Source organism: Helicoverpa zea, chromosome 12 (genome assembly GCF_022581195.2).
Source record: "Helicoverpa zea isolate HzStark_Cry1AcR chromosome 12, ilHelZeax1.1, whole genome shotgun sequence".
In the NCBI taxonomy this organism is placed as follows: Eukaryota; Metazoa; Arthropoda; class Insecta; order Lepidoptera; family Noctuidae; genus Helicoverpa; species Helicoverpa zea.
In genome coordinates, this window is record NC_061463.1 from 11393640 (window position 1) to 11403093 (window position 9454).

Consider the following 9454-nt stretch of genomic DNA (forward strand, 5'->3'; position numbering starts at 1 on the left):
TCCTGTGGCCCGACGTGAAATGTGATAAGCCGAGGCTTCTAGTAAATCTACACATGAGCTGTATAAGTTGATTATTTTATACCCATTTTAATTAGCTGAAGGAATAGTACTAATTTTTATACTTTTTTCATGATTTTTAACTTGTATAATACTTTTAATAGACTACTTGAAAAAGTGAGAAATTTTACATACATGTATCGATGCATTCAATAAAATATACAAATAACTAATAAAAACCATTGAAAACATTTTTTTATTGAACTTTCGCCTTGGAGAGCCTTTGAGTCATGCTTGCCATAACTTAAAAGCGAATTTCTGAACGAAATATATTAATACAGCGTGGTTTCTGATCGCACAGACTAACTGTCATTTTTCATTATCATGGCGGAGGACGAGGATGGTGTTTCGAATAAGAAGTCACCTCAAAATACAAATAACGAAGAACCTTTGCAGGAAAACGAACAAAATGCAGCTAAACCAGACTTAGGTATCGAAGAAGCAAAGTACAATAGTAATGAAAATGGTGACGCGACGCTTACGGAGGCGAAAAGTTCTTCTTCCAGTGAGTTTACGAAGTTGTTTTTTGTCCTAAATATAAAGGCATTCCTCATCGACTGTTCGTTTTTCTTGCAGAGTCTACAGGGGCGACGCGGAAGGATGAGAACCCGTTTTCGTTTCGGCATTTTCTGAAGCGGGATCTCTCATTGCCGGGTAACTCGACATACGAAAACACTGGCGCCCGTCCGAAAGTGTACGCGAACACCGTACAGCACTCGCCGACCAAGATAGACGTCCACGCGGACCCGCGGCGGGACAAGCTCCGCGCGACCGACTCCCAAGCCAAAGACAAGCCTAGCGACGGCAGCAGCCATCGCATAAGTGACAACACATCCTCAAGTAGTTCCGTAGAAATACCTTTTAGTGTAGTGGATAACTCTGATTCTAAGCATAACTTTTACACGGACAATAATGACGTGCCCTTCTATCACAGACCAAACCTGGCTTCGGAGCCTCTAGGGATGCCGTCATTGCCGGATTTTGTGCAAGACCACATATTAGTGGAGCAAGCATATTTGAACTTTAACGGGCCAATATCAGTTGATTTGGATAACTTACCGGACTTTACGTTTAATACTAGTTTCAATGCAGGATCTTCTTCGTCCTTGGGTAGGCGGAATAATAGCAATTATGGTGGTAGGGGTTATAATTATGAAGAATATATGGGAGCTGCGTCTACCTCGAATGAGGCAGGTCAGGCTGGCAGTGGGATGCCACTGGACCTGCCGGCCGGTGCAGAGGCTGCAGGGCCTGTGCCCCTGGACCTGCCGCCACATTTGAGCCTGGATCTGACTGAATCTGTGAACCCGGTGGACAGGAGGAATGTGTCTCCTAGAAACACATTTCCATTGGATCTCCCTCCAAATGCTGGTGAGTTGAATAATCTCTACAATAAGCCTAGATTAGTCTATAGATATCTCTATGCATAAACATTAGTGTAATTGCATAGTATTGCAGTTGATGATAATTGAATTAGTATCAAGTATGCAGGTGGAAGTATAAAAGTAGTACTGGTGATTGAGTTGTGTTGCAATCATTTGTTTTGTAGTGTTGGTATGTCATGCAGAAGATTCTCATGCCAGAAATGGTTATAACTTGATTCACACATACAAACTAATACTATAGACATATGGAATTTATAAATGTATGTTAGAATGGAGAATAAATTATATAAATAGGTTTAGTTCATAACTGATGGTTAAATTCCTAACTTTCTTTGTTAGTAAAGTGACAAACAACATTCGTCATAATAATACAACAATTAGTATGTATGTCATACAGCTATAATTTATTAGTCCTTATTATTCACAATGAATTTATAATTTTGTTGTAAGAACCTTCACAATATAACAGTCACTGAATGAGCGGCTATACTGCCTTTTTGGTGTAGTGATTGCAAGGGTGGCTTCTGAGCAAGCCTGAGTTTGAACCCAGAGTTAGCAAAGGGTTATGTGGTCATCCCATGAGGAACTTTTAAGAGTAGAGTGTCTTTTAAGAGAGAGCAAAATTATTTATTTTACTATGTTCAATCCCATATTATATAGGGCAAATCCGCTGTCAGAATCTGGAACTAGGTACCTTATCATAAGTTCTAGAACTGATCATAAAAAGTACAAAGATCATTAAAAGAAAATAGAAAAAAAGTTATCACGTGATAAGTTGTAGGGTTGATTTATGGGTCAAAAACGTCTTCAAACCATGTTAATTACGAACATAATGAATTAGAACAATTAACACATTATGCTGTGAATCTATATTCATTAATTGTTTGTTCATTTGTGTAGAACTTGGTTCTTATTTGTTCGATGCTCACCAATAAATTACCATAGCTAGTAGCTTTGTAATACTGTCACGTGAATTCAGATTCGATTTTGCTAATCAAAGCGTGATATAATATATGTGACGTATAATATGCACCTTGAAAGGCTTGTGGCTAAGTGACAGCTGAACGGGTCCATTGATCAAAGGTTGCGCTTTGCGTGGTCGTGATCTGTGAATGGGTTGTCGTGACAGTCGTAAACTGTCCACTACTGCACTGATGCCTCCCCAAGCTGAGGAGAATTGCCCATACTTTCATTATGCTGCCCATATATAAATTTTGATGAAATACTTATTTTCCTAGGCATGTGTGTTGGTGAGCGTGTATGGATAGGTACTGGCCGATCAATGTTTCGGTTCTTAGTTGGAAGCTAGGTCTTGCAACTATATTTTATAATATTCAGTTGCTCACAAAATTGGGTTGCGCCGATGTTTAGCCAAAGATCAATGTAGACATCTGAGTTTTTGCTCTTTACTCAACTTTTTCTATGAAAACAGTTTTACTCTGTAAGTAACATATGGTATCGATTTCATTGCCACAACATAGGGGACTCGGCTGAAACTCGACAAACATACAGTGACGTCATACGAACTGACACAGGATAGACGCATCGTTAAGTTTCAATTAACTATTACAACTCCCCTACTTTTAGATATAGGTAATAGCTATGTCTATGGTAACTGAAAACAGATGTTCTCAAATATTTAAAAATGTCTCAGAAAACTTCATGTCTGAGAAGAACACGAATGAAAATGTATAAATAAATAACGTAATTTCGTTATATATGTATTTATATGCTTGCGTTTAAAAACATATAATTTTATATGATTCGTTATTTTGCTATGGCAGCCTTTCTCGATAAAAATATAACACTTAGTATTTTGCTATGGCAGCCTTTCTCGATAAAAATATAGCACTTAGTATTTTGCTATGACAGCCTTTCTCGATAAAAATATAGCACTTAGTATTTTGCTATAGCAGCCTTTCTCGATAAAAATATAGCACTTAGTATTTTGCTATGGCAGCCTTTCTCGATAAAAAATATAACACTTAGTATTTTGCTATAGCAGCCTTTCTCGATAAAAAATATAACACTTGGTATTTTTCAAGTTGGACCAGTAGCTTAGCGCGTTCAAGCAAACAATCACACTTTTCAGCTTCTTAACTCATATTAGTATTGCTTCGTTGGTCTAATTGTAGCACGCACGACTGATGCACGAGGTCACATCCCTTTGAGGCCTAATCTTACTCTTGCTCTTTATATGAAAACAGTTTCCGTAGCCGAAAACGGTCTTAGAAGCCAATATTATTATTAGTTAGTGTAGATAGGCATGCTAGGTAAAACTTCAAGAAGTATAGTAAAGGACCCTGCAACAATATACATTATGTAGCTGTAAAATCTAACTCAAGTACTGCACCTTCCAGGGGCGGAGTCGATGTGTCTGCCGGACTTCCTGCCGGTGCACCCGGGCCGCACCTCGCCGGAGCCCGAGCATCAAGACGAGCAGATGCAACAGATACTCGCCGAGTTGGAACGCACCAGGTAGGTCACGTCACTATAAGTAAGCCTGCCTCATAAAGAACAAAATGACGAGCAGAGATGCCATAACGGAAATCTTAACGAGCGCTCCAAAAATATGTGTGGTGTGCGAGGAACGTTACAATCCCCGCCTTTATACGCTTTTTTTGGTACCCATTTTTTGTAATACCAAAAATCGTTGACAGTCTCATGATCATTTCGTTAATTCACTTGTAACTGGTCGTTTTGATCATGCCCATCGTATGTATTTGACCTAGAAGAAGGCGTTTAGGCGCCTACCAGAGTTTATACCTCTGGCAGTGTCGTGCCTGCATAACAGCTCGCGTGCCTCGGGTGTGATAGAATTGAGCAAGTCACTGGCCGTTAAGAAGATATGGCCAGTGTGCATAGAAAGAAAAAGCAAGAAAAATAATTTATTTTGCGCACATACACACGATAGGTACTTACATAATTAAACAACAATAAAAAAATATGCATTGGAAGGTGAAAGCAAACATCTGATAAAAGTACAAATACATTATATCAGTATACTTAGTTTCGTATAGCTGTATTATTAATAACTGTATTTATTGCGGTGAATTGGCATTACGTTACGATATTTCTAATTAATTTTATCAGTTTTATTAGATTCATTAGAAAGCTTTTAATGATACGTAACTGTTGTTTAATACGTGCAACGGATTTCCAATACTTCAAACAAATTCACGAGATTGCATTTAACCAATACATATCATGTATTGGTACTATATTCCGCACGCGGTTTCCCCACCTGTGTCCTAAAGAAACTGCTTGCCACACCCGGAAGGGGGTTTGATTTGAAATATTTAGAAAAAATATTAAAAATATTTTGAAATTTTTAGATTCCACTCCATTTTTTGTTTCTTAGGGTGTCCATCGGCACTGCGGAGCTCAAGCCTACTCTCATAGACACAAGGCATTCCCTGTTCAAAGGCCTTAAATAATTTAACCTTTGACACTCACAAATGACATGATTTTCTGATGATGGGTTTGAGGATTATTTTTCTTAAACTAGGCAGAAAATCTGTCTGTATCTATTGAATTTTCCTTCTACAATCTCACTTTACCGCTACCATATTACTACAGACAGCAAACAAATTGCACCTCGAATACAGTCGTCCACACTGTATGAATAATTCCGTGCATGTGTCCAATGATTCCTGTCATGGACTCGTCATTTCCCGTCGTGCTGAGATTGTTAATTTGTCTTGTTTTATTTGCACACCTGTGTAATATTAGAAAACAGGTGAATAAATTGTGCAAGTCAAAGACCCTTTAGTGTGGTAGTTAGATACGAGCGACATCAAATTGAAAGAATATTTTTTATTGAATATACGGCTTTTTAATCCGAGGTGGTCTTATATCTTTTATTTGTTTTAACGTCACCTTTTTAACGACGTACATATTGGCAAATGTCTCTTTTCCTAATTGTACACAGTCGTGTGCGAAAAGAGATGGTTACAAACCCCTTCTCAAAAAAACAACAACTTTTATGCATTTCAGATGTGAGTTATTCACGGAGCGTTCCCGCCGGTCCCGCCTAGAAGAGGAACTAACGTCATCGCGCGCGGCCGCCGCGGCGCTCCGCGCGGACCTGTCGGCCGCCCGCGCGGCTGTGTCCTCCGCGCGGAGGAGCGACCGCGAGTTCGCGGGGCAGATGGACGTGGCCGCTGATAGGGTTGAAAATAGCCTGGCTGATGCTAAGGTTAGTTAAATGCATATTTGTGCAATATTATAGAGCTACATATCTTATTCACAATTTGTTCAAGAATAAAAATTTCGCATAGTTAATCTCAATTTTATCAAAAGAAAATGAACTAACAAATCTTAATTATATTTTTCAGACCCGAGCAGCGGAGGCAGAATCAACGATAGCTAAACTGAAAAATCAAATTAAAAAATTAAAGGTGAGAAATACAATCCTGCTATTGTCCTATTTTATTTCTAATTTACAGATTTATGTTTTAAATTTATGGAATTTTCTTAAATATTGCACGATATTTGGTGGTAATACTGTAATGTGTTGACGTTTTGTTTAATTACATTTGTGTCTATGTGCAGGAGGAGTTATCGGCGTCGCAGGAGCAGGTGCGGGCGCTGCGCGGCGTGCAGGGCGCGGCGGCGGCCGGCCTGCGCCGCGCCACTGTCGTCGCCGAGTCCTCGCTCAGGTACACACACCATACCACCCGACTAGCAGCTCTGTTCGAGCTCTCTGTATGGATAGAAATTAGTCAATTATAAGAATAAGGAGTAGAAGCAATATTTTTTAAAAATAAATAAAGGCAATTTGAAAAATGAGCACTGCAGTCACTGCGCAACGCTCGGCCGCCGGCCTCACGTGCAGCAGGCGCCAACAGACGCATTCTTGCGTCCCGGGAAACCCGGGCAACTCAATACACCTTGGTTAGAGTGCCTGCCGTCAGACTTAATGGCTTCTGACTACCTAACAACTGCCAAGAACGTTCAATGACAGCCGAAGATGATTATGTACATTGTACATACTGTTATTATTTTCTTATAAACTTTAATTTCTTGCATTCCAGAGAGCTTCTATCAGGACTGGAGCAGTTGAAGACTTTAAGCACGAACCTGGACCCGACATGATGATGAACGTCCTCCACTCGCCCCCGGTAACGCGCGGACTTACACGGACAGACAAACGGAATACTATATTACTTTATATAATATATTCAGTATAGAAAGGGCAACAAAAAATATATACATACAAAAAAAAGGGCGGTTAAAGGAACTCAGAAACCGGCATAATTATTTTTATTATCCCTTAAATAATGGACATAATTTTCTATGGTTGTGTCATGTTTTGTGATTAATTATAAAGCGATATTTTGGCAGTAGGTAAATAACTGTTTCTTCCTGCTATAATACCGCCGTTCACTTGAAAATGTCCCATACAAAATCACCATCTGCCTAATCTTTTATCAACTTTGTCGGGGTCGGTTTCCAGTCTTGCCGGATGCAGCTGAGTACCAATGATTTACAAGGAGCAACTGACTTTTACCTGGATGCCCCTTTGTGAGACTGGGTATAAGGTTTTAAGGCTTCCATACACGTTTTTTTACGACCGCCAAAGATGTTTGTTTTTATGTTGTATAAAATGTCATCAACAATTTTATTGCACTTAACTCAAAATAACGAAAAATCTCATAAAAAATAAGTGAAATAGTAGTCCATTTGTTAAATCTGTTAGTTAGTTTCACGTTATATTCCGATTCGAGTATTTTTTTTTAATAAGTTCTATATAAGAAATATCAGTTCTATAAGTGATGAGAAAAATTGTTGGTTGTATTAATAATTAAATTGGAGGGGAAACTTTGGGCTTCCGCGTCTCTTAAATATTGCTCAGTAACAAGATAATTGGGTAATCGCTTATCGAACAATGTAGACTTACGATTTATTTATTCTTTTTTAAATACCAAAATATTGATATCCTATTCTGCTGGTTAGAAGGACGACTTTTCAGTAGTGAGATTTTTTTTTAAATAAATGTTAATTATTTGACATTTTGTTACTCCAGTCGGAATATAACATGACTGCAAAAGATATTGAAATACAATCATCGAAGTTAAACTGTGTATAGTATTATACATCTTCCATTTTTTCCGTATGTTGTTCCGTACTGATTGCTTGTTCACTACAATTGGTATTGTCACTTCCGTATTTTTAAGTTCTTCTCACATACATAGAATATCTATCCTATACTTATAATATGATACAGCTGAAGGGTTTGTTTGCTTGAACGCGCGAATCTTTCACTGTCTGAAAGGCCTTTTGTCGAGGAAGGACTCTTTTATCCGAATGCGCAGAGGAGTTAACTAATTAAACTGCTGGCGGGTTCGATATACAATTTGATGGTAATCTGAGGTAATGAGACGTTTCCAAACAGGCAATTTACTGTCATATATTTTTGGTAATGTGGTTAAATGCATCAGTAAGACAGAGGCAGAAATAATTGTACCTTAGTATAGTGCTAAATAACGTCTGTTTACTTCGTCCTCAGATGTACATATAAAGATATACGTAAATTCTTGACTTACAGTCCTCTTCCTTAGTTGACTTCCATTCTATGTTGTAATAAATTCAGTTTTAGTGTTCCATTCGAAAGTGAATGACAATGTTTATTATTTATACCTTAGTATGTACGAATTTGATGTGATAGCCAAATTCTGTACAGTTATAATTTCTGGTGTGTTGTGATCATACCATGAAATAGGGAAAATGGGAATTCTTATTGTTTACTATTTCTCGGCGTTTTACATGTTACGGTGTTAATCTTGGTTTGTGGTTATATTCGTTTAAAGAAATCCTGACATTTTTCTAAAAGATATTCACTAGATATAGGTGAAATACGTAAATATTGTTTGGTCAAAAAAAACTTACAGCACATTATAATTTCGTAAATTTTGATTAGGAACCACATGTTATGTGGTTAGTATAATAATAAATAAATGAGGTCTGATGTATTCTAAGGTTATGGATCGAATACACAAATGTTACTTCATCTTAAGTTGTTATTTAAATCCTTTTTTTCGTTCAACAAATTAAAATTAAGGGACATTTGAAAATTCGGGAATTTGAAGTACCAAAAGCGCTTTTGTGAAGGCACTTTACCAAACATGTTATAAGCAAATCTGGCGAGTGATAGGAAACCATATTATTTAGATTATGTATTATTTAAATTATATATTAAGTACCTACTATTATTATTTATGAAATCTCAACTTTCATTTTGTTGTAGGTGATTCTTACTGTTTTCTTTGGATTACTGTTTATCTTAGATCAGCCTTGATTTCATGCCACTTAAAATGTAAAATATGAAAATAAAATTAAATGAGTAGATTTTGCCTCCGACAATTGAACGAAGTATATGAATAATCTTCTAAGGAGTCGATACCGATGTTTATAAATTTCCAAATATGTACATTATTTTGCTATAAATAAAATAATGTAATCTAATTCGAATACTTGATATCTTACGGTGAGTTGCACTAATTAACTATAACGATAACCGAACCATTTTCAGTAGTCAAATCGCCGAATTGACCAATGGGCGGCAAGTATACGGCTGACTATGGTTTGGTTATCGTTATAGTTGAATGGTTCAACTTTGACTTAGTATGTTAACGAAATCTTTGCTTAAATTGTAAATACGAACAAATACATATATTTTTGTGTGCCATTGAGGCTGTATTCATTTACTTAGTGGGCATTGCTTGATATCAGTATGAATTTCTTCCTGCCATCATCAAATGACTTCATATCTTTATTCTAGATATTATGTGTTTCGTGTAAAGTCCGATACTCTCTAAAACTAAATATTAAAAACTAATTTGTGCTTGTTCAACAAATGTTATTGTACATTAAACTGTGATTCATTATTTTATTATGCGTTTTATTGTTATGCTTCAAAAGGTAACGCCCATTTTTTGGTACCCATTGAAGAAATGCGCTCCCCTTGCTTCAACAAAGATAAGTCTAAATAACCATTTGCTCGGCTAGTT

The 9454-nt window shown here is 37.1% G+C and overlaps 1 protein-coding gene across 1 annotated transcript; it reads left to right on the top strand.

The window, feature by feature from the left end:
* The first annotated feature begins 367 nt into the window (after positions 1 to 367).
* On the top strand, positions 368 to 9336 carry LOC124635201. Its single transcript, XM_047171023.1, has 7 exons — positions 368 to 562; positions 634 to 1428; positions 3803 to 3920; positions 5439 to 5640; positions 5780 to 5842; positions 5997 to 6103; positions 6479 to 9336. Exons 1-7 carry the CDS (start codon positions 382 to 384, stop codon positions 6537 to 6539), a joined length of 1527 nt encoding a protein of 508 aa, XP_047026979.1. The 5' UTR covers positions 368 to 381; the 3' UTR covers positions 6540 to 9336.
* Positions 9337 to 9454: the final 118 nt, after the last annotated feature.

Coding starts and splice junctions, on each gene's coding strand:
- LOC124635201 (XM_047171023.1), top strand. CDS start 382: ATGGCGGAGGACGAGGATGGTGTTTCGAATAAGAAGTCACCTCAAAAT. Junction 563..633: donor GGCGAAAAGTTCTTCTTCCA/GTGAGTTTACGA, acceptor TTTTTCTTGCAG/AGTCTACAGGGGCGACGCGG. Junction 5,641..5,779: donor ATAGCCTGGCTGATGCTAAG/GTTAGTTAAATG, acceptor TATATTTTTCAG/ACCCGAGCAGCGGAGGCAGA.